This window comes from Eubalaena glacialis, chromosome 18 (assembly GCF_028564815.1).
Source record: "Eubalaena glacialis isolate mEubGla1 chromosome 18, mEubGla1.1.hap2.+ XY, whole genome shotgun sequence".
NCBI classification, from domain to species: domain Eukaryota; kingdom Metazoa; phylum Chordata; class Mammalia; order Artiodactyla; family Balaenidae; genus Eubalaena; species Eubalaena glacialis.
In genome coordinates this window covers 283,143-307,044 of record NC_083733.1, presented here as the reverse complement: position 1 = coordinate 307,044, position 23,902 = coordinate 283,143, and the positions used below count along the sequence as shown (strand labels likewise).

The 23,902-nt window shown below is 56.3% G+C and overlaps 1 protein-coding gene across 3 annotated transcripts; it reads left to right on the top strand.

Annotated features, from left to right (window-relative positions):
• Nucleotides 1-58: 58 nt before the first annotated feature.
• TCF25 (transcription factor 25) lies at nucleotides 59-23,879 on the top strand. 3 transcript variants are annotated; one of them, XM_061174404.1, is made up of 18 exons: nucleotides 59-340; nucleotides 9,356-9,520; nucleotides 10,415-10,489; nucleotides 10,926-11,044; nucleotides 11,507-11,572; nucleotides 14,794-14,876; nucleotides 15,908-16,038; nucleotides 16,149-16,248; nucleotides 16,914-17,007; nucleotides 18,198-18,290; nucleotides 18,399-18,504; nucleotides 19,492-19,651; nucleotides 20,721-20,808; nucleotides 21,338-21,496; nucleotides 21,607-21,697; nucleotides 22,185-22,264; nucleotides 23,386-23,458; nucleotides 23,581-23,879. In XM_061174404.1, the coding sequence occupies exons 1-18, from the start codon at nucleotides 149-151 to the stop codon at nucleotides 23,737-23,739; spliced, it is 2,034 nt and encodes a 677-aa protein (XP_061030387.1). In that variant the 5' UTR covers nucleotides 59-148; the 3' UTR covers nucleotides 23,740-23,879. The 3 variants fall into 3 exon arrangements, with proteins under 3 accessions (XP_061030387.1, XP_061030389.1, XP_061030388.1); XM_061174406.1 differs by having other exon boundaries at nucleotides 66-340; nucleotides 10,926-11,029; nucleotides 22,185-22,303; XM_061174405.1 differs by having other exon boundaries at nucleotides 66-340; nucleotides 22,185-22,303.
• Nucleotides 23,880-23,902: the final 23 nt, after the last annotated feature.

The window sequence follows — 23,902 nt, the reverse complement described above, 5'->3', positions numbered from 1 at the left end:
GACAGAGAGGAAGTTCCGGAAGGCCGCAGCGCGCAGACGCGACACGCCAGACTCGCGCCACCGCGCCTTAAGTGCGCAGGCGCGCCGTCCGCTCTCTTTTCCGCTCTTCCTTCTGCCCGTCTCTAGACGTCAGCGGCTGTTGGGTCCTATGTCGCGCCGGGCCCTCCGGAGGCTGAGGGGGGAACAGCGCGGCCAGGAGCCCCTCGGGCCCGGCGCCCTGCAGTTTGTCCTCCACGATGATGATGATGTGGAAGAAGACGGCCCAAAGCGGGGGCCAGGTGGCCGGCGCCCCCGGGGCTCAGGGGAGGAGGGCGTCCGAGTCAACAACCGGTTCGAGCTGGTGAGGCGTGGGGCTGCCTGGGGTGGGGGCCCGGGGTGGGGGCGGCATGCGAGGAGGGTCCGTGACGTCACGGGGCGGGGCTACGGCGGTCTGGGCTGCAGTGGGGGCGGGGCGAAAGGAGTGGGCGGTGGCCTGAGGCCGGGGGCGGGGCTACGTTGGCTTTGGGCTGCGGTGAGGGGCGGGGCCATAGTCCGGGGGCGGGGTAAGTGGGGTCCTGGCTGCAGCGGGTGGGCGGGGCCTGTCGTCGGTGGGCGGGGCCGCAGCGCAGTGGACGAGGCTTCGCTCCCAGGGTCTGGGGGCGCCAACCCTGATTTCAGGGTTAAGTGTCTCCCTCGCGGTGCCGTCGCAGGGCCTTCGCAAACGATCTCGGTTGGTCCTCACAACCCAGGACTCGGTGTCTCGCTCTGCCCATCGCTGCGTCCCCATAGCAGGAGTCTGGCACAGAGAAATAACGCCACCCCTCCACCCCCGCCCCCCCCCCCCCCGTCTCTGTAGCGCTGGCCTCAGTCTGTAATTTTGCACGTGCTCGTTCTCGCTCCCTTGACCGCCCTGTGTGGCAGGTACCGTGTCTGCTTGCTCACCGTGTGTCCCTAGCACCGTGCGCCCGGCGCACACTAGGGCGCGACCGCGGTTGCCGAGTGATTGGAGGAGTACCAGTAGGTGTGAAGATCGTGGAGACACCAGCTGCCCAGCTGTCGTCTGTTTTAGTTTGGCAACCGCTCCCAACTTCACAGGAAGTTGGCAGGTTAGGGGCCCATCCTAAGACTGGGGAGTGTGGGCTGCCAGTCTGGGAGTTTGGTTTAGAGATTGTCCGTGTTCCTCCAATGTAAGAGGCAGCCTCACCCTGTAGTTTCTGCTGGAGGCGGGACCAAGTCCGTCTTCAAATTCTCCAGACTCTCCCGCCACCTCTTCTGAGCCTCCCCGCTCCCTTGTTTCTTGCCATTAGAGCAGTACAAGTAAGTTTCACGGGCCCCCACCCAGCTTCCACGGTTCTCCACACATGGCCGGTTTTTCCCCAGTGCTCCCATCACATCATTTATCCCTAGGTTTTCCAGTCATTTTTTGACTTCTCTCAAAACCCTCGAGGCTTCTTTCCATCCCACTTGTTAACAGGCTGAAATGGGTTTGTGCTGAAGTCGGCTGTTTTCCCTGACCGTCTGTCAAGTGTACTTTCTCCTTTTTCTGACATCCTCCAGGTTTAGTCTTCTTTTTTTTTTTCAGTCTTAAACAACAGTAACTCATTTGGAAAACGTTCACACGTTCCAGGCCCTGCTGCGATGTCGTGTGTCTTACGGTCTGGGAAGGTCATGTTGTCCCCATTGTACAAATGAGGTAGTAAGTGACACCCACAGTGAAATCCAGGCTCTGGACTCTTTTTTTTTTTTTTTTTTTAATTATTTATGTATTTATTTTTGGCTGCGTTGGGTCTTTGTTGCTGTGCGCGGACCTTCTCTAGTTGCAGCAAGCGGGGGCTACTCTTCATTGCAGTGCATGGGCTTCTCATCGTGGTGGCTTCTCTTGTTGCGGAGCACGGGCTCTAGGCGCGCGGGCTTCAGTAGTTGTGGCACACAGGCTCAGTAGTTGTGGTGCACGGGCTTAGTTGCTCTGTGGCATGTGGGATCTTACCGGACCAGGGCTCGAACCTGTGTCCCCTGCATTGGCAGGCGGGTTCTTAACCACTGCGCCACTGAGGAAGTCCCTAAAATTGTACTCTTAACCATGCCCTGGTGTTTGTCTCTGAAGCAAAATTAGCGTTCCTTCTGAAGAAGAAAGGAGGGTAGATGGACAGTGGGCCGGGGTGTGGGGATAGATGAAAAAAAAGAAAAGGCAGGTGCTTCTGTGTGTGAATGGAGGGAAAAGGTGCTTCTGTGGACTCCCTGCGGTATCAGTCAGGTCAGAGGGACCCAGCAGCTGCCCCTGCTGAGTGCTGTGCTGTGCGTGTCCTCTTCGGCTCTCCGGCAGGACCCTGATGTTGCACAGACCTCCGCCGTAGTCTCTGGATTCACACGCCATCTTTACATCATCTCCTTTAGGTGTCTCGCAGACATCTCAGGCTCAGTGTGTCCAGACTTTAACTGCCCTCTCTGCCTCCTCCAGCCTCCCCTGTCTGTTGAGGGCAGCTCCACTCTTCCTGTTGCCAAGGCCAGCAGCCTGGAATACACCCCTGACCTTTTTCTCTCACACACCGCATGCAAACCCTGGTGAAGTCCTGGGCGGCTGCAGGTGTAGGACCTGCGGTGTGGCTGTCGCCTCTGCCTGGATACTTCTGACCCGGTCCCGCTCATCCTCTTGGCCTCTGCAGCCTGTCTGGGTGCAGCAGCCACAAGGATCCTGTTAGGCCCACATCTGCTCTCAGCCCTCCTTTCTCACAGCCCCCTAGGGCCCGGATCGCCCGCCTCATCTCTCCCTGATCTCGCCCGCTCTGCTCCAGCCACAGGCCTGGAACACAGGTCTCCCCGCCGTCCCCTCTACCGGGAACACCCCATATTCCTGTGTCGCTTCCCCCGCTCAGGCTTCGCTCAGATGTCGCCTTCTGAGTCTTGCTTACCCTTCCCACCGATTGAAAGTTACAGCCCCTCCCCCCCCCACCCCCCCCGTTCTTCTGATCTTTCCCCTTTTTCCCTGGAAGTTATCACAGAACAAACCCTACAAGTTACCCACGTGTTCTTTTTATCTAATGCTGCTTGGCCCCCACTGCCAGAGAGTATCAGCTGTGTGAGAACAGAGACTTTGTTGTTCCCTTGCGCGTCCCCACCCCCGGAACAGTGTCTGTTCTCTTAGGTGTGCGGAGAGGTCGCGGCATGAGTCAGTGTTCCCTCTGAGGACAGAGTGTGAGCGTCTGCACACGGGCTTTGCATCCCGGCTCCGCCTCTTCTTACCTGTGAGAACTTGGACAGGGTTCCTAACATATGCGTCGGCTCCCCTGTTTCCTGGGGATGATGTTACTTACCTCATGGGGTTGTCACAAAGAGTCAGTGAACTAATGTGTACAGCCCTTAGCCCATGCCGGGCGTGCAGTACTCAGCAAATGTTGATATTAAATCATGTTGACAGCCAAGAACTTCAGTAGAAACGTGTGGCCCTAAGTGGTTTAGAGACGTTTCTAGGGGCTGGTTCCCCCCTCTCCCCCTGGGGAGTGGGAAGACACCCTTCTGTGACTTAATGGCTGGGACTGTCCTCTTTGCTGGCTCTTGGGTGAGTTTCCTCGGCCTTAGATTAGAAATCGTCTTTCCTACCTCATTCAGAGTGGTTTTTGAAAATCGGTTTTATTGAAATATAATTTATATGTAATAAATGCACCTGTTTTAAGGGTATAGTTTGAGTTTTGCAGCATAACGTACTGTGCAACTGTTAAAAATGGTGTTGTAAAATAGAATTTATTAGTGTTTTGGGGTCAGGGACCACTTTGACAATCTGATAAAAAAACCACATAAGCTTTTAAAAACTATCAGGATTTATTCTATATCATTGAAAAGTTTTAGCGAGGAAGATTATTCTTTTCTGAAGAATTACGTGTGTGTGTGTCTCTCTGTTTTCATGTACAATATAGTGGCCAGTCTCTGAAATAAATCTAGATGGGAAGAAATCTAAATTGTGTAATTAAATAAAAGGAAACTTGTTCCAAAGTAAGCGTCATTGATGAGGTTGCTCTTGTTTGACTGGAATAAGAACTGGACGTTGTTCGGTGACCGTCGACTCGCGGACATCTCGCGGACATGGGTCATCTTCATGTTTGATGCCCAGTTCTGCTGGCAGCAGGAGCCAGACCCTGGATTCACATTCACAAACGCATTTGGTAACAGGTGGTATTGGAACCCCTGTAGATTTTTTCACTGCTCAAGGGCACATTTGGTCGTGGATTACAATAATTTTCTAAGATTCTTCAGGTTAGCGTCATGTCACATCACTTCTTTTGTCCTCAAGTCTGTGAGAAAACCTTTAGCAGAGGTGGCCTCATCCATGCCAGTTTCTACCTACTGAAAGATGGTAGAAAGATGAGGCTTTGTCATCCCTGACTGCATGCCGGAGAAGAACTTCCTCAGTAATGTAAAGTTTTAATGTTTTCCCTCTTTTAATAGGAAAAATAACTTTTTTTTCCCAGTAGCACTCTTAGGGGCCCTAAAACGAAAGACGTTTTTTGTTTTGTTTTGTCTTTTTCGGCTGCACCATGCGACTTGTGGGATCTTAGTTCCCCAACCAGGGATCAAACCCGGGCCCCAGCAGTGAAAGTGCCGAGTCCTAACCACTGGACCGCCAGGGAAGTCCCCGAAAGGCTTATTTTTATAGAGCCAAAAACAATCTCTCAGTAAACCAAGCAGTGGATGAATGGAAACAAAAGTAAGATTTCAACTTCTAGCCATGGCAGAATAACTGGTACTAGAGCAGCCTTCTTGCCCTGAATAACTATAAAACTAGCAAAACGTATGAGCCAACTGTTTTCAGACATTAGACAACAAGCGTTGCAGGTCTGAGGTCCCCGAGCCCCCTGTGCCGGCTTTCTGACTGGAGACACTCTCCAGAGACGAGCACAGGGAGGCTGTCCCAGATCGTGGTGCTCATGCTGAGCCAGGGGACAGATCAGATTTGGGGTCTGTAGAAGTGGCTGGAGTGAAGGGGGAGGGTGCTGGAGAGGAGGAGTTCCAGAAGCCTGCTCGGAGTCTTGGGCTCGATACTAAGCTGTGTTGGGCATAGAACAGCCAATGGGGGAAGGGCAACACGAGACACTCACCACCACTCGAGCTCCCAGGGTTGGGAAAACATTCAGCTCTGACCGACCAGAACACAGAGGCCTAACCGAGAAGCCTGGTGACCAGTGGAGGCTTCAGAAAGGCCCTTCCATAGCAGTAGGGCTAACGTCACCCTCCAGTGAAGAGTACTCTATGCCTGTCTTAAGATAGCTTAAAAATAAAGTTTGGAGGTATTGTGCTAATCTGCAAGTAAATTAACTGCCTGCCTGAACAAATGTCAACACTTTATTAAGTAAAAGGACAAAATCTAGTCACTCAGCAGTGTAGCATCATGACAGCTAGCACACACTAAAAAATTACCAGACACATGAAGAAGCAGGAAAATGTGATTCATAACCAGGAGACAAAGCATTCAGTAGAAACAAACCCGGTAAAATCATACGCAGACCTAAAACAAGATATAAATATATTCAAGGATTTAAAGGAAAGCATGAATGTAATGAGGGAAAATATAGGGAATCTCACTAGGGAAGTATAAACTATAAAAGAGCAAATTCCAGATGTGAAAAATGTATATTATCTGAAATGCATAACTAGCTTGATGGTCTGAATTGCAGATTAGATACTTGAGAAGAAAAGATGAGAGATCTTGAAGTTAACGCAAAGACACTATCCAGACTGTCCAGAAAGGGGAAAAATAGCCTCAGTCCTTTGTAGGACAATATCAAGGAGTCTAATGTCTGTAATTGTGGGAGCGGAACAGAGGCAGGAAGTTGGGCAGAAAAAATAATTGATGAAATAGTGGCAGAAAAAGTCCCAAATTTGACACAAAAGAAAACCCCATAGATCCAAGAAGTTCAACAAACCCTAAGCAGGATATGATTTAGCAGCAGTTTGAATCATAACTGCTGTAAACCCATGGTGAAGAAAAGTCGTAAACGAAGCTGGAGGTTAGAGACACATTATCTACAGGGAAGCAATCACTGACTTACCATTAGATCAGAGCAGGCCTGCAGACAGTGGGTCACCATCTCTAAAGTGCCGAAAGAGAAGTGGACCTGGCATAGTATATCCAGTGAAATGCTTCTCAAAAATGAATGTGAAATAAAGATGTTTTCATAAACCCAAAAGCTGAGAAAATTCATTGTCAAAAGGCCTACACTAAAAGAAATGTTAAAGGAAACTTCATTTTGAAGGTAAATAATACCAGATGGGAATGTGGATGTATGTGAAGGAGTGCTGGAAATGGTGAATATTGGGGTAAATGCATAATCTTTTCTAGTTTTAAAATTTCTTTTTAAGATAATTTGCTGTGTAAAGCAAAAGTAATAGTGTATTGTTGGGTTTATAACATGTGAAAGTAAAATATGTGGCCAGACTAGTAGTGGGAGGAAGAGCAGAGTGGGCTGGGCCGTTGGGTGGTCTCGTGTTTTCTGTGACGTGATAGAATATCTCATGAAGGATGCTCTCGGCAAACCCCGGAGCAGCCACTAAAAGTATAAGGCAGACACAGTGTGCTGCTGGCATAAATGCAGATACACAGGCGAGCACAGCAGAATCAAAACTTCAGAAGTGAATTCACACACAGTCCACTGGTTTTTTCCAGAGCAAGTCAGTATCCCTGTAAGACATGGTGTTAGAATAAATGGCTGGTGGTGTGGGGAGAGATGAACTTCAGCCATACCCGCTCCTCCACACGCACAGTCACAGCTCCACACGCTAAAACTATCACACTTTTAATAGAAGTCGTAGGAGGATAGCTTTGATGTTCCTGGACTGGGTCTAGGAAGCGCTAACTAAGTATAAGAAAGGGTTGTTACGATGGACTTCATCAAAATTTAAAACTTTTCTGCTCATCAAAAGATGTAGTTAGGAAAATGAATAGGCCTGCCGCAAACCGAGAAGGAGCTCACAAGAGCCATGACAGAGGCCTCGCCCCAGAGGGTGTGGCCCCTCAGTAACACGTCAGCCCAATTTTAGTGAACAGACACTTCCCAAAGGAGTGGGGAAGTACTCAACACTGTTAGGCTAAAGGTAAATGTGAATTAAAATTGTAATACGATACCCCTGTGCACCCACCAGAATGGCCAAAATGAGAGCATGTGGGGCTGGCAGCCTTGAGGCGGGGGATGAAATTGTCCGACAGCTGGAAACAGGCCTGGCAATTCAGCATAAACCTGACGCCTCACACCCCAACAACCACTTCTGGACACTTACCCAGAAGACTTCACAAATGTTCACAGCAGCTTAATCCACAGTAGCCCCAAACAGGAAACAGAAGACTCCCAATGGATAAACTAATGTGGTATATCCATGCAAAGGAATACTAGTCGCCAGGAACCAGGAGCTAACTACTAATACAAGAACAGGACAAACCTCAGAAGCCGTACACTCCAGAAGACACTGGCCGAGCGGGCACGGCGTCCTGGGACAGGCAAAGTCACAGTGGTGAAAACCCTAGGGTTCGCCAGCATCGGCAGGAGGGTTAGCTGGGGGTGGAACGAGGCCTGTATTTCTGGGGTAACAGGAGGGTTTTGTCTCCTGATAAGAGTATAGGTTACACAGCTCTGCCAAAACTTGTCCTGTACATTCATTTCAAGAGATGTAAATTGTACCCAGGTTTTTTCTTTTTTTTTTTTAAAGAAAAAGCTTCCTACCCCCCAGCAGAGATCCAGCCCCTCCCCCATCCTCACTGAAGTGTTCATGGTGCCTTGTCCTGGGGATTCCAGAGAGCACACAGGCAGCAGACAAGACCCTCTGGAAATAGGGACCCGTTTGGGACCTCGAAACTGATGACCATGGCAGCTCCTGGATGGCAGGTCAGATTGACGTCAGGATGCTGGACAGAGGTCTCGGGCCGGCGCCGGCCAGCGTGGGTAGCAGTGAATCGTGCTCCTTCACAGAGCTCTTTCCAAAGCTCCTCAGAGTCCTGTGTGCAAGAGTCAGAGTTTTTCTTTCTGTTGAAGTTGACCTTGGCATGGAGCTTCTTATAAACTGGAATTTCTGGAAACACCTCAAGCTTCCACAGGGGGCTCAAAAATGAGAATTTTTTTTTTAAGAATGTGAGCATGACTTAATAAAAGTAAAGCAGTCCCGGGCTTCCCTGGGAGGCGTCACCAGTGCTGAATGCTGGACAAAGCGTGGGGCTGTTCCTCCGGGACCCCTGCTGTGGAGAGGAACCGTCCGCGGGGCCCTCACTGCAGTTCCTCCCTTCGCACCGAGGTCCACGGCGGGGCCTGGCCTCACGGTGCTGTCCCCGCCGCGGTGTGCGTGGTACTGTCGTTACGGAAAGAGATCTGTGAATTTGCTAGACAGGCAGGCATCACACAGCCCTGAGCTTCATCCTTGCCGCGTGGGAACCTCCGCTGGTGAAGATGCGAAACCAGGGAGCACAGACGCGCATGCGTCCCTTCCCTTGAGACTTCCGTCAGAGCCCCGGGCCCCGCGGGGACAGGCAGTGGCCAGTCGCTCTGAACTTCGCCCCAGTTTTGTTTTGAAATCATCTCAGGGTTCTGGGGGTTAGAGTGGATTTTATTTTTATTTTTTTAGCTTTATATTTTTCGGATGTTCTGAATCTTTTATGTAGGTTTTTACATTTATTTTTGGACCTCGGTGAACCAGGTTGCGTCCCTCTGATGTGGCTCGTGAAGCGTGGTGTTGGTGCTGCGTGTCGCCTCTTTTGTTTGCTGATTCATTTACTAGCAGAAGGGCCAGAACTTGTCCCGTGACTTGTCCCTGCCCCGTCTCCTCCAGAGCGAGGGTGTGAGTCTCCTGGGGCCTTCCTTTCAGCATCGTGTTCCTGAGGTCTGCGTGTGCACACGAGTGTGGTTCATCCCTGTTCACCGCTGTCTAAGGCTCCCCTGACGGATGCGTTACCATTCTTACTACTGAGTGTCTCCTGGGCCTTGTCTTCCCCCAGGCGCTGGTCCTGTCTGCTGGTGTAGAACAGCTGGCCGGAGTCCAGGTGGGGGGAGGGAACAGTGAGGCATTAGCGTGTGTGTTTACTCTGGGGTGGTGCTCGGTAGGGGAAGAAGTTGTCCCGTGTAGGATTCCTCATCACGTCACCCCTGAGGACAGATCCCATAGCCACACAGCGCCCCAGCGTTCTCTGGGACCATGACTGAAGTGGCCCTGGCCCCGCGCTGCTGAGAGGGGAGCGCCGTGGCCGCTGGGCTAGCGGACATCTGTGGTCCTCCCTCTACAACCTCAGCGACCCGGAAGGTGCCCGCCCACCTCTCCCCGCAACACGTGTGCATCTCAGAGTCACCTTTTAATTTGTGGCTGGGACGCACCCGTAACGCCCTTGCTCCCCCATCTGTGTTTCCAGATAAACATCGAGGACCTCGAGGAGGCGCCCGGGGTGAACGGGGACACGACCGACTGTCTGCTCATCCATGCTGCAGCATCGGGGAACAAAAGGAGGGCCCAGAGCGGACGCGCAGAGCCCGAGAAGGACGGCGACGTGGCGGACGCGGCGGTGCCCCCAGAGCAGGTGCAGCTCCCCCTACACGCCCCGCTGGCATTCTCTGAGGGCCATTTTGTGAATTGCCCGGCTGCCCCCAGACTTCCTTGGGAGCCCTGATCAGATTGGCTTGGAGTCCTCAAGACTGGTGGCGGCTGGCGAGGGGCCACAGTCTGGGTCCCCTAGACACGTCTCCCTGGCACGAGGCCTGCCCCCTCTGTTTTGGGAGAGTGCCCTTCTGCCCAGGTGGGGTGTGTTCTTTGTGACTGTGTGTCTGCAGCTCGGGCTGGGTGGACCGGGGCCCTTGGTGGATGCACTTGAAGAGACACGTAGGCCAGCTTAGGGTTGGTTGGGTGTGGCAGCTGAGCAGCACGGTGAGGAAGGGGGTCCCTATAGGAGGTCCCTCGTCACTCACCCAGCAAGTGCTCACTGCGAGCCAGTCTGTGCCCTCCAGGGACCTCTGGTGCAGCTGGGCACTCGACTGGTCTTGGGGTGCCGGGGGGCTTCCTTGAGGACCTTCACACCGATGGAAGGTGGTGGCCGGGGAAAGGCACGAGAGGTCTTGAGGTGGGGGACTGCAGGCGTGGCGGCCTGCGGTGCGGAGTCCTGGGCTCCAGGCTGGCTGAGTGTGGCAGGGAGTGGTTGACATGGTGACGGGTGAGAGCAGAGGGCAGGTGGGCGGAGGGTCCAGACCCCGTGAGTGGCCAGGGAGACCTCAGAAAGGTGGGGGCTAGACCAGAGTCAGGGAGACCAGTGGGAGGTGTCAGTTGCTGGAGAGAAGTGGGTGCGTTCATAGGACATTCAGAAGGTGGACGGCCGGGCGATGGGCCTGCTGCTCTGTCCCCCTGCAGCTGGCTGCTCTAGTTCTCGGATTTAAGATGTCATTGTCTCTTTCCATTGACCGAAATGAGCTTCTTTTGTCAGTCTAATACAAGTGGCAAACTCCGCAAGAAGAAAAGGAAACAGAAAAATAAGAAAAACGCTGCAGAAGAAAGCTCGGTATGTGTGGCTGGTGGATTTCCTCTCTGTTCTTTTCTGAATGTTTCTTGAGGTGGTGTTGAAAACATTTCGTTTTTTCGTGATATTTTATTTGACTAATTTAGAGGTCAGGGGAAATTACCAAATTTGTTCACTTCGATCCTTGAGGGTTAGAGCCCCCCTCTCCGTGCTTTCCATTTTCTAGCAAACATCCGAAATGGTGCTCTTCCGATGGCAGAGTCCCTTCCTGGTCTGTGATTCTGACTGTTCCTCTTACGAAGCATCTCTCCTTTTTCCTAAATGTACGTGCAGTACAGGGTGTTCAGATTGTACCGTCTTCCAGGAGGGAAACGCAATATAATACCTGTTCTTTGTAAGAGTAAATCTTGCTATTGATGGTTACTTATAAAGTCAGCAAGTCAGTGTGGTGGTGAACATGTCATTTGGGGACTTGCAGGAGAACGGGCTGGAGGACATCGACCGCATCCTGGAGAGGATTGAGGATGTCAGCGGCTGCAGCCGCCCAGGCCCGCCCCCACTGAGTGCCAAGAAGCACGTCCTGTACGTGGAGCACAGGTGTGGCCTCGCCGAGTGAGGAGAGCTCGTCTGTGGGGACAGCGGGGAGGGGACGGGGCAGCCCTGACCTCCCAGGACCTTTCTCTAGCTCTGCGTGTCTGGGAACGTTCTTTCTTGAGCTGCATTAAAGCTGCCGTTCGGGGGTGAATTATCCATCCCCTGTTCCTGTAGGTGCTTAATGAAGCCCTGTCCCAACCGCAGACTGTTGCCAGCATTAAAAATCAGCCACCTTCCTTCCTAAGGCAGTGAAGACCCCTCGATCTCGTGCCCGGGCTCACGCTGCTCTGACTCGGCCTGGCGAGTGGTGGCCAGTCTCGGCCACGGGCCGTGTGGTTGCAGAGAAATCAGGCCTGCTGGAGAGCCGTTCTCCCTGCTGGGTCCTTATGTGACTTTCTAACATTCTCAGGATCGTTGTTAACGCACTCAATTTCATTTTTCTCTGTAAAATTTTCAATTCTCTAGACACTTGAATCCAGACACGGAACTGAAAAGGTATTTTGGTGCCCGAGCCGTCCTGGGGGAGCAGAGGTAAGACCAACACTGCTGTGTGCTCAGCTGAGGGAAGGGAAGGGGGGGGTTTACAGCCACAGAGAAAAAGGAAGCCCATGGGACCCGAAGGGGAGTCGAGGAGAAGTCGCGTGGCCTTGTCTGTGGGTGTTGGGCTCCATCACTCACTGCCTGCTCTCCCCCACGGGTCCTAGTTTTACAAAGATTCTGAAGTTTGAGCTTCTGGCCTTGAAATCTTAGCCAGATTCATTTTTGCTTTTCGGTCGAGAGCAATACCGATGTGGGGTTTGGGTTCTGAGATAAGTTTGACCTTCGTGAACGTGAGTTCTGGTGGCTGGTGCCATGCAGTCAGCGCCGCGGGAGCGCCCAGAGCGTGGGGATCCCGGACTTCCTGTGGGAAGGGGGCTCTTCTGCCTGGGCCGCTCCCTCGCAGGGTGCAGCCCCGACTGTGGGAGCTTTCCCTCGGCAGAGGCTTATAAATGCTGCTTATAAAAAAGAGCTGCTTATTCAAGCAGTTCCGAGCCGTCACCCTTGCCCCCCACAGATAACCCTTCAAGGCTGTTTGCTGCACATCCTGGGCCCCGTGCACATGTCTTGCTTCCTGAGGCTGTAGGGTTCTGCTATCTCTCACGTGCCTGGTTTGCACGGCTGGGTCCTGAGCACCATTTACCCTGCGCTACCGCGCCAGCAGCATGGGGGGAGCAGGCGCCCAGGGCACAGGTGTCGGGGTGCATTTGGCTGCAGCGCCTGCTGGCACTTGGCGTGGGGATGCCCAGGAGGGGTGTCACCCGCTGCCCCCCGAGAGTTGAACCCCTACGCCCCCCGTCTGTGTGCTGCTTCCTCCTCGGATCCATGGCAGGTGTAGGAGGCTTTAAAGTCTGTCATGATGTGAAGACGAAAAGTAGTCTCCATGTGTTTGTTTTTTTGGTCTTTTTTTAATTGGGGTATAGTTGTTTTACAATGTTGTGTAGTCTCCATGTTTTTTTTGTTTTGTTTATTTATTTATTTATTTATGGCTGTGTTGGGTCTTCGTTTCTGTGCGAGGGCTTTCTCTAGTTGCGGCGAGCGGGGGCCACTCTTCATCGCGGTGCGCGGACCTCTCATTATCGCGGCCTCTCTTGTTGCGGAGCACAGGCTCCAGACACGCAGGCTCAGTAATTGTGGCTCACGGGCCTAGTTGCTCTGCAGCACGTGGGATCTTCCCAGACCAGGGCTCGAACGCGTGTCCCCTGCATTGGCAGGCAGATTCTCAACCACTGTGCCACCAGGGAAGCCCAGTCTCCATGTTTTTGACTTTGCTTTTTTGTTTTGTTTTGGCCGTGCCGCGTGGCATGAGGGATCTTGGTTCCCCAGCCAGGGGTTGAACCTGTGCCCCCTGCAGTGGAAGTGCAGTGTCTTAACCACTGGACCGCCAGGGAAGTCCCTGACTTTTATTTGTTTGATTATGAGTGAGGTTGAGGATTTTTTTCATGTCATTCGCTCACACTTTCCTTGTATTTCTCATTGCATTTGCTTTATAATTTGCTTTTATTTTTGGTGTTAAGTTATTCAGGACATAAGGGTCTCTGACTTTGTCTTCTTTTTTGGAATATTAATGAAAAACATTTTAACTCAAAATGTTCCCCTTTTTTACCTGGATTGCCCTGGGCTGGACCTTCCACCCCAACCCGCCCTCGCTTCCTTTGCGTCTGCCTGGTCTGTCTGTACATGTTCTCCTGGTCTTATTTCTGTGCAAATTATACTTACTACTAGCAGTTAGTTAATCGTAACTGCATTTATTGTTTTTCACAGTGTTACTGTAGTTGTTATTTATTACGTTTCCTTCTGTAAACAATGAAGTCCTGTGCGTGGGCTCCCGTGCGCAGCCGTGGTCCCTCCTCGTCCCCTCGCCCCACTCGTGTCCGGTCCCCTCGGGGTCTCCAGGTGCCGTGTGCGCTGCTCTCTCCCGGGTCCTCCCGTCTGGGCCTCCTCTGCTGCTGGTGTCTGCTCCCCCGTTGGCGCCCCACCTCCCAGTGGCAGCCTCTTCTGCATGGACAGCTCACTGCAGGGCTGGACCATCCCTGGGATTCCATAGACGGGACAGTTCTGAGCATCCAGTGAATTCTCCTTTTTCTCACAATTACCAATTACCCAGAATCATCCCACATTTTAGTTTCCTTCAGATTTTGACCACGGTTTTCTTGAAGAGTTGTTTTTTCTCCTGCAGTTTCTTACTTTTATTTCATCCCATTCCTAACACAATCCAGATTTTTACTCAATTTTTTTTTTTTTAATTATTTTTATTTATTCATTTATTTTTGTCTGTGTTGGGTCTTCGTTTCTGTACAAGGGCTTTCTCCAGTTGCGGCAAGCGGGGGCCACTCTTCATCGCGGTGCGCGGGCCTCTCACTATCGCGGCCTCTCTTGTTGTTTGTTGCGGAGCACAAGCTCCAGACGCGCAGGCTCAGTAGTTGTGGCTCACGGGCCTAGTTGCTCCGTGGCATGTGGGATCTTCCCAGACCAGGGCTCGAACCCATGTCCCCTGCATTGGCAGGCAGATTCTCAACCACTGCGCCACCAGGGAAGCCCCTCAATTTTTTTCTTAATGAAATAGTTCATATTATCAAAAATGTATCCAGTGATATACATGGGTCCACTTGGCCACTACTCAGCTCAAGAAATAAAGCATCAGTGATAGAGCAGAAAGCCCTCGGTGTGACCACGGCTGTGGGGAGGGGCGAGCGCCTGCAGCAGAGACCCCCGGCTGAGAGAGCCGCGGCACTGGGCCTGGGGGAGGGAGCTGGGCCGGCCCCGCCGCCCACTCGGGCTCCTGTGTCTGGCTGGCTTTCTTCCAGAAGTGTGTGGGTGTTTGCTGCCGATGCCCCGTCTCTGTTGCTTGGCGGGGCGGGGTCTCCCGAGAGGGCAGATGAGAAGGGCCCTCTGCCCTGCGCAGCCGCGTCGTCCAGGGGAAGGCAGCTCATCTGTGTCCGTGGGTCACTGCCGGCTCGCTCTCGCCTTGTCGTCTTCACGTTAGGTTCTCACCTTCTGTTTCTTTTCTACCTTTCGTAACGTTTTGCTGCACTACGGGTTTCCTGTTTTTCCTCCCTCTTCCGTGGTGGTTTGGTTGCTCGGATCGCAGTCTGCCGTCTCGTCCAGCAGGGTGACGGCCATTGTCAAGGCGGTTTGTGTTCTGTCCTTGTCCTGCCCTTGCCCGCAAAGGTCCGGCAGCGGAGGTAAAGCCGTACCCTGTCTGTTCTCCGCAGGCCGCGGCAGAGACAGCGCGTGTACCCCAAGTGTACGTGGCTGACCACCCCTAAGAGCGCCTGGCCCCGGTACACCAAACCAGGTGAGGGCACGGGGCCGCAGGGCCACGCCTCTGCATGTGCAGAGCCGGCGTGCGTGTGTGCGGCTGAGGGCCCTGGGAGGGGCTGGGGGGAGCCCCCTGTCTGGGCACAGACCCCCACCCGCCGTGTGTTTTCTTAACCGTGTGCTAATCAGTGTTTCTCCACCTTCTTCCTTTGTGCTGTGGATCCTACGCCATAGGAAGCAGTCAAGTTCACTTTATATTTTGTTGCAAACTGGAGAGTAATTTAATAATTAATAATTTAAAGAAAATTAACGTTAATTTAATAATTTAAATTAGTAATTTAATTTAGTAATTTAGAGAAAAACAGCAGCAGTGCAGAAAGGTTTGGGTGCAGGGTAATAATGCCCTGCCGGGGGGGGCTTGGCTGTGTGGCATCAAGGATCATGGGGCCCTGGGGCCTGGGATGCCCTGCGAGACCCCCTGTGCTCAGTGAGGACACGGGAAGCCATGGTCCTAGTGGGCATCTCGTCCCCCTTTTCCTTCACTCCCATGTTCCCAGCAGCGGCCCCTGAACACAGGCAGAGAGAGGGGCTCGTTGCCACGGGGTCCTGTAGGGCTGCCCTCGACGGGGCCGTTAGGAGGGTGTCGCCAGGGGCGTCCCGGGACCCTGACTAGTCTCCTGAAGGTAACGAAGGGAAATGAAGTTGTCAGGCTCACGAGAAGACCCTGGACCCCGTGCACCCAGAGTCAGCGCAAGGAGCAGAGAGAGGGCGTCGTGGCTTAGCAGTCCCTGTCGCCTCGGAGGCCTGGCAGTGGCCCCTGCGCCATGTCCCACGCCCGCCTGGATCACGGCTCTAAGCAGACAGTGTCTGGGGCTGACCAGACGGGGTGGGGGAGGCGGGCTGTGCGTGTCCCCTCCCTGTTGTCCTGGGATGTCGGTGCTCCGTCCACGCTCCTGGGGGGAGGAACGTCTTCACAGGAAAGGTGTAGAGGCGGGTGTCGCTGGTGTGGCCCGAGCTGCGGGCAGTCAGCCCTGGGCATCCTGACGCAGGCACCCCCTACCCCCCCAGGTCTGTCGATGCGGCTGCTAGAGTCTAGGAAAGGCCGCTCCGCCTTCGCCTTTGAGCACAGCGAGGAGTACCAGCAGACGCAGCACAAGTTCCTGGCCGCCGTGGAGTCCATGGAGCCCAACAACATCGTGGTGCGCAGGCGCCCTGGTGGGGTCTTGGAGGCGCGGGGCGCGCCGAGGTGCCGGAGGTGGGCCCGGGGCCTTCCTGGGCCTCGTCCCATCGGCTTCCTCCTGCCTCGTAGGTCCTGCTGCAGACCAGCCCCTATCACGTGGACTCGCTCCTGCAGCTCAGCGATGCCTGCCGCTTCCAGGAGGACCAGGAGATGGCGCGGGACCTCGTGGGTAAGGCCTGGCGGGCAGCCCCACCTCAGTGGTTGGGGACATGGTGGGTTTGCCAGGACGTTCTTTAAAGTAGGAGCTTTATTGAGATAAAATTCATGTACCGTGAAATTCACCCCTTTAAAGCACACAGCTTCTTGGCTTTTAGTAGATGCAGACTTGTACAGCCTCATCCCTGTTGATTCTGGGTCACTTCCACCATGTGTGAAAGAAACCCGCCTCCCCTAGCCCCTGGCAACCGCCGGTCTGCCCTCTGTCTCCGGACTTCCCTGTAAATGGAATCACGACACGCGTCTCCATCTGGCTTCTGTCATTTACCGTGATGTCCTCAGTGTTCACCTGTGTGGGCCGTGTGTCAGGACGTCATTCCTTTTGTGATGATGGATGGTCCACATTTCGTGGCCTGTTTCCACCCTCGGCTCCTGGGAGTCAGCCCCTGGGGGTGCGTGGGCGTCATGAGAGGCGTGTGGTTCCTCCGGCCGGAGCGGGCGTGGCCAGGTCACACCTCTGTGGTTGACGTGATCCCCATGGGCAGGTCCTCGCCCGTCACTTTCCAACTTCTAGTCTCGTGGCCACCTCCCTTCTGGAGCTTTGGTCAGGAGCCACAGAGGACGGGTTTGCAGCCGCCGCGCAGAGGCTGACACCCGCCCCGTGTCTGTTGCCTGCAGAGCGGGCGCTGTACAGCATGGAGTGTGCCTTCCACCCCTTGTTCAGCCTCACCAGCGGGACCTGCCGGCTGGACTACCGCAGGCCCGAGAACAGGTGAGCCGGCCAAGCAGGCGTTCACAGGCGCACACCATCTTCCCTCGCGAGTGTCGTAGGCGTCACAGGTGACGTGGGTGCTAGGGTGGGCGCATTGGGGACAGGTGCCACGGGACTGTCCACGAGGGCTCCCACTGGGGTCCCGGGGCTTCGCGCTGTGTTTAAAGCTTGAACGCAGGAGGGCTGGACCTGAGGGCGGACGGACCAGGCTGGCCTGGGCTTTAAACTTGTCCACGTTAGGAGGGAGCCTCCCCGGCCGCCTCACCGCGATGGGACCGCTAGTCGTCTTTCCTTGCGTGTTTGGACTCGGTCCGCAGCCCACGTGTTTGGCGTCCTCGGGAACGCCTTGCGGGCAGCAGCTCGAACGCAGCCCCATCGTGTTCCTGTCACACGCGCCCGTGGGACCCTCTTCCTGCAGACGCTCCTCCCCCGAAGCCCCCGCTCTCAGCAGCGCAGGCCTGAGTGGACACCGCGGCCTCCCTGCTGACCTCAGCCTCTGGCCTCTCACCCTCCGCCTGCTCTTCAGGGCCCTGCAGGCGTGGGCACACTCTCCGCTCTGGGCGCCCTCCCCCCCCCCCACCGCGTTGTCTCCGGCCGTCCTGGGTCGCGTCCCTTGTAGGATGTGTTCCCCAGCCTGGGGGCTGTCGTGGGCCCCAGGGCACAGTGACCCCCACTGCACAGATTGTCTGCAGTGTGTGTGGGGTCTGAATTTTCTCTCTTGCTTCTAGTTGTGTGAGTTTTGTCTCTCCAATGAAATTCTTAGTTCTTTGCGATGCTATAAAATACTAACGTTCCCAGGCATTAACAGGGCAGGGAGCTGTTGATCAAAACAACAGCCCACCAGGCAGCTGTTGAGATTTGAGAATAAATCTAGATGGTAATTACAGTAGCAGATTTTAACTCTCCTCCCTTAAATGATAGTTTTTTAAAAAAATGCCCAAGAAGATGCACATCTCCACTAACAAACAGGTTTGGTTTTCTGTCCGTGCACACACACGTGACCGCAAACAACAAGCAGAGTCACCTTCTCTGCAGACCGGACCCTGGCGAACGTTCGCGCTGATTAGGCCACACGGGAAATGCCAGCGAAGCCTGTGGGCAGAGGGTGGACGCAGTGCCGGACGAGGCGCCAGGCGACGTGCTCTGCTGCCTGCCGTGCTCTCATTCACGAGGCACTGTCTTGGGTCTAGGAGCTTCTACCTGGCCCTCTACAAGCAGATGAGCTTCCTGGAGAAGCGGGGCTGCCCACGCACGGCGCTGGAGTACTGCAAGCTCATCCTCAGGTAGGGCTGCCGCCCGCTCCCCTCCCCGCCGGGGCCGCGGCCCGCGGACGTCCGCGCCGGCCCACCGTGGGTTTTGTCTCCCTCTGCTTGCCGTGCTGCCTCCGGAAGCCTGGAGCCGGACGAGGACCCCCTGTGCATGCTGCTGCTACTCGACCACCTGGCCTTAAGGGCGCGGAGCTACGAGTACTTGATCCGCCTCTTCCAGGAGTGGGAGGTGGGTGCGAGCACACGCCAGGCCGGGCAGGGACGCCGGGGGAGGGTCCGGGGCTTCAGGCGGGGCTGGGACGCCAGGGGAGGGTCCCGGGCAGACCCCAGGGGGCCTGCCTCGCCGCCTGCTTACACGTGAGCGCAAGCGTGCAGAGGGAGCCATGAGGTGGGGGAGGCCACTGTGGCTCGACCCCTGGACGCGTTGGTGCACGTGGGGTCTGAGACGGGCAGGAGGCAGGCCGTCAGCTGTCTCATTAATAACCTGCATTTCGTATCCTACTGGTGCTGTTTTAGATACACTGGGTTATAGATAATGGAGTAACATAAATTTCATCTGTTTTCTTTTTAATTTGGTTGCTGTAAGATGTAGGCTGGCGCTGTGCTCCTGTTGGGTGGCACCGTCTCGGGGATACCTCTAGCCGGGAGCGGGCGGGGGCAAGGAGGTGACAGCCTTTTACTTATTCTGTGCTTGAATTTCTTCACTGCACACGTTGGTGTATAGTTGAAAGACAGCTACGTAAAGTATTTTGAACTCTGGATCATGTGGCCTGCTTGGGCGAGGATTCCCCAGCGTGGGGTCTAGTTCACACAGGTTCCTGGAGTTCACAGAAATGCAGCTGCTGGGCGCCGCCCACGGTGGGGCTGCACCAGGACGTCTGGGGGAGGGGGGGAGGTTACAGAAGTCTCCAGAGACCGTGCTGTCACGTGACACACAGGCGTGGGGAGGGAGGCGAGAGCCGGCCGGGTCAGCAGACGTGGAGGTGGGGCGGCCCCACCCCCCAGAGGACCCCGGCCCCTGCCTGACGCCAAGCCGTGGGAAGGTGGGCGTCCACTCTTCCCACCCACCCTGCCTGGGTCTGTCCACGCACCCCCAGGTCCTTTTATTTGCCTTTTCTACATGGAGAAGGGGGACAGCTCGCCCAGGGACATCCAGGCGCCCGTGCGCTCTGCCTCTCTTGTCTGCACCACCTTGAAATGCCCAAACTCCTTGTAGGCTCATCGGAACCTGTCCCAGCTCCCCAATTTTGCCTTCTCTGTGCCGCTGGCGTATTTCCTGCTGAGTCAGCAGGCAGACCTCCCCGACCAGGAGCTGAGCTCTGCGAGGGAGAAGGCCTCTCTCCTGATCCAGCAGGCGCTTTTCATGTTCCCTGGAGGTGGGTGTGTCCCCGCAGTCCCCGCGGGCACGGATGGGTCCCAGCGCTTGCCCCAAGCTCACGGGAAGATGCATTTTCCAGCGGGGCCTTCAGGCGCCGGGGCTGCAGTTTGAAAGCTAACTTTGCTCTCAGAGCACCTGGAGGTTTTAGGGTGTCCTTAGATATTAACAGTTCAAGCAAAACTGATCACCTGAAGTAGACGCATTTTCTCTGGCGGGGGGCTGGGTGTGAGAGAAAACGGGGCCAGGAGGGGCCGAGTCAGCAACCTGGGCGTCTGTCCTCGTCCTCAAGTCCCGGTTCTCATTGGGGTGAGGGGCTCAGAGTTAGGGTCGTCCTGGGTCCTCTCGGATGACCTGCTGGTTTCCATGGGCCCTAAAGTTGTGGGCGTGTGGACGGGAAAAGGGCCCACGGCGCCTCTCCTGGGCGACATTCTCAAAGGGTCTGTGACCTAAGAGAGGAGCCCACTGCCCTCTCAGGCCCTGGTGGGGCTGGGGTCCAGTACCGCGTGCAGCTCCGCAGGGGCTGGGCCGTGCAGCTCGGGCCCTCGCGCTCCCTCCCTGGCGGTGAGCCTCCCTGTGGGCGGCCGAGGCGGGGGACGCCTAGTCGCTCGGGGCTCCTGGCAGACAGCGTCCTCAGCCAGCCCCTCCTGCTCATCTCAGATGGGCTCCATCCACACGGGCTGCCTGGCCGGGTCTGAGCCGTGCTGGCCCTTCCCGATGAGGCCCCTGACGGGAGGTTAAGGCCCTGCACGGGGGGCTTTGGCCGCCAGCAGGGCCTGCTCACCAACCCAGAGTCTACCTCCTTCATCGGGAAGCTCCCGTCAGGTGCGTGGCTGTAGTGGAGCCCGTCCCTGGGAGAACTTTGGGGCAGGGGTTCGCTATGATGAGAGCATCCAGCACATGTGCTCAGGGCTCCTGCGTGAGTCCCCTCGGGTGCAGATGGGGCCGCAGGGCAGCGGGACGGACAGCCCTGTGTGGCGGCAGGGGCCCCTGGGCTGGTGTGGGGAGAGCGGCCTCCCCTGCCTCTCAGCCCTGGCCTTGCGGGCGTGACGGCCCTGCTCCCCCCGCAGTGCTCATGCCTCTGCTCGAGTACTGCAGCGTGCGCCCCGACGCCGCTGTGGCCGCGCACCGCTTCTTCGGACCCGACGCCGAGATAAGGTACAGACTGGTGGGCGCCCTGGGCAGGGGGCGGGCCTGGGTGGCGGGACTGTCCTCCCTGCAGGGGCTCTGGGGCCCTGGCCACGTGGGCATCAGCCTGGCCTGTTGGACACAGCGGGGGCCCTGGGGCTGTAACGTCCTTGCAGCCGTGCGTGTGGTTCAGACGCCTGTGTTGGCACCTGCTGCCTTTTAAAATTTCTCGTAAGACGTGAAGGAAAACGTGGGACTTGGGAGCCAGCCACCTCAAGCCCGGTCACAAAACTGGGGCGGGCTCTCCGGTGTCTGTGCGCACAGGTGTTTGCGTTCTCCTTGTATTTAGATTCTGATTGAGGAACTTGTTCTTAGTAAGGACGCTGCACAGAAGCAAGTGCCTGTGTGCCCTGCCCCGGGGTCCCTGTCCCTTGTCGGCAGCCCCCTCTGGGCAGCCTCTTTCCCCTCCAGGTCTCCAGCACGCCCTGGATGCCCACAGGCAGCGGCGGGCATGTGGAGCCTGGGCCCGTGGGGGTCTCACAGGCCCCACTGCCCACAGCCAGCCCCCCGCCCTGAGCCAGCTGGTAAGCCTGTACCTCGGGAGGTCCCACTTCCTCTGGAAGGAGCCGGCCACCATGAGCTGGCTGGAGGAGAATGTGCACGAGGTTCTGCAGGCGGTGGACGCCGGGGACCCTGCCGTGGAGGCGTGTGAGAGCAGGTGAGCCCGGGGCCGGGGTGTGGGCAGTGCTCTCAGGACCAGGCCCGTCTCGCGGGCGGCGCAGGGCCGCGGCCACCTCCACCACTGCCCCTCGTCTCCCTGGGCCCTAGGCGCAAGGTGCTGTACCAGCGCGCACCCAGAAACATCCACCGCCACGTGGTCCTGTCGGAGATCAAGGAAGCCGTTGCCGCCCTACCTCCGGTAAGGGAGCGGGCTGGACTCGGGCTTCTTCCTGCCAGCAGCTCTGCCCCCGGCTCGGGGTCACGGGCAGAGGCCCCTCCCCTCACAGACACTCGCGTTCTGAGAGGCAGAGCCGCGCCTGCAGCTTTCCGTGACCTTATGGGGCTCAGAGCGGTGACCTGGTGGCTCGGAGCCCCGAGGCCAGTAGCCGGCAGCCTGGGAGTGAGGCCCTGACATGTTGCAGGGAGGTCACAGCGTGTGTGAGGGGAGGTCCTGTGGTTCCCACGCCCGCGCCGGTCCCTGGGCTCATCCCAGGCCTCTGAGCGGGCCGGATGAGCGTCCTGGTGGAGGAAGGGCCGTTCTGCCCCCTCGCCCAGGTTTTCAGTACGGGGAGCACAGCCTCGCAAGCAAGGGCCACTCCGTCAGACTCTTCCCACTCCCAGCAGAAAGGCCTGGTGCAGAGTAGAATCAGCTGAAAGTCGCCCCTCTGCTCTGTGCCTTTCTGAAGGATGTGAGCACGCAGTCTGTGCTGGGCTATGACCCTTTGCCTCCCTTGGACACCATCTACTCCTACGTCAGACCGGAGAGGTACTTGCTGCTCTGCTCCTTTGCCCACACGGCTCCGAGGTCAGTGCTGGGGCTCGGGGGGTCTTGCTGCCTCAGACTCAAGCCCTCAGAGAATACGGTGATCTGGGGTCACGGATCAGCTGTTGCAGGCCGTGTGTTTTCACTTATTTGTCCATCTAAGGCCGTTTCTCTGTCAGGTTCTGGAGCAAGTGGTGGAGATAGGGTAGGAAGCAGTTGTAGAATCCGGGAATAAATGTAAAATCAGAACTGCAGTAAGAACCTGCGAGGAAACAGCGGGTGAGCCTGACATGTGAAAGGCTGCTGGCTTCCAGCAGGAGCCTCAGCCTGTGCGGAGGCCCCGCCAGGGACGAGTGTCTGGCAGGGTCAGGCTGGGACGCAGAAGGCCCCGAGGTCCAGCCAGGAGAGCAGGGGCGGGCACCGCGGTGCCCGAGTCTGCAGGCTGCCTTCAGAATTGGCTCATACAAACGCTTTTTTTCCCCCTTTCCTTCCGGTCTTTAAAGCTTTACTTTAAGTAATTGCTTTACTTCATGTAGAGCCCGTGGTCACAGAGTCACCGACCTGGGAGAGTCACAGACAGACTTTCTCGTTTCCAGGCTTCAGGCGGACATACTTTGTAGAATGAAGTCCTTTTTGTTCTCTGCTGAATTATAAAAGTTGAGTGCCCATTCATAAGGAAATATAGTCTCCAGTTAAATTCTCAGCAGGTTAAGATGGAAATTATTAATGATCAGTGTCCGTGGCTTCAACACCAAGCTGACGTGCTGGGCGTGGCCACACTGAGGATGGCTGGGTGCTGTGCTGGCTCCAGGCGCCCGGGAAGTCCAGGAGGGCCCCCCGCCGTGACGCATGCCCTAGAATCTTCTCTCCACCCCTCAATTCTGAGCAAAGGACACTTTGAAACACAGCTTTTCTCAAGAGCGAGTGGCGCTTGGCTGCAGCGGCCCCACTCTCCGCTCCACTCAACTGGCCACGTTCCGAAGGCCAGCCCCACGCTGGACCCCCTCCCCCTCGGGCCTGAGCCATCCCCCTGCCGCCCCCGCCCCCCTCTCTCCCCAGCCGCCGTGGGGGCTGCCCTCGTGGCCCCGCCAGGGCCTTTCTGACCGTCCTGACTCCCCTTCCAGGCTCAGCCCTGTCAGCCACGGAAACACCATCGCCCTCTTCTTCCGCTCCTTGTTGCCGAACTACACCGTGGAGGTACGTGGAGCCCAGCACGTGGGGGCCGCCAGCCTCTGAGACCGGGTGTCGGGTCCCGGGGCGGGGGGCTGGGCGGGGGCACGACCCGGCAGGCGCGGCTCAGACGAGTCTCATTGCCGCAGGGGGAGCGGCCGGAGGACGGAGGGGCCGGGGGTCCACACCTTGACCAGGGCTTGAACAGGCTGATGCTGGCCCTGCGGGACATGATGGCCAACTTCCACTTCCATGACCTGGAGGTGCCGCGCGAGGACCACCCCGAGGGCGACGGGGAGTGGGACTGAGGCACGGGCGGGGCCCCAGCGCTGTGCAGTCACGTTCCTGATTCTGTGCTGGTCGGATCGGCCAGGTCCCCGACCTAGAAGTGCTGCCGTGTTGTCCGCCTGCCTCTGCTGTTCTATAAACGTGAACGGGTTGCGCTCTGCCCGGCGTGAGCTCTTCTTTCCC

What these genes read in the sequence shown, in the direction of transcription:
- TCF25 (XM_061174405.1), top strand. Translation starts at nt 149, where the DNA reads ATGTCGCGCCGGGCCCTCCGGAGGCTGAGGGGGGAACAGCGCGGCCAG. An exon ending in TACCGCAGGCCCGAGAACAG is followed by an intron (nt 17,008 to 18,197) that starts GTGAGCCGGCCA and finishes TCTTGGGTCTAG; the next exon opens with GAGCTTCTACCTGGCCCTCT. An exon ending in GTGGAGGCGTGTGAGAGCAG is followed by an intron (nt 21,497 to 21,606) that starts GTGAGCCCGGGG and finishes CCTGGGCCCTAG; the next exon opens with GCGCAAGGTGCTGTACCAGC.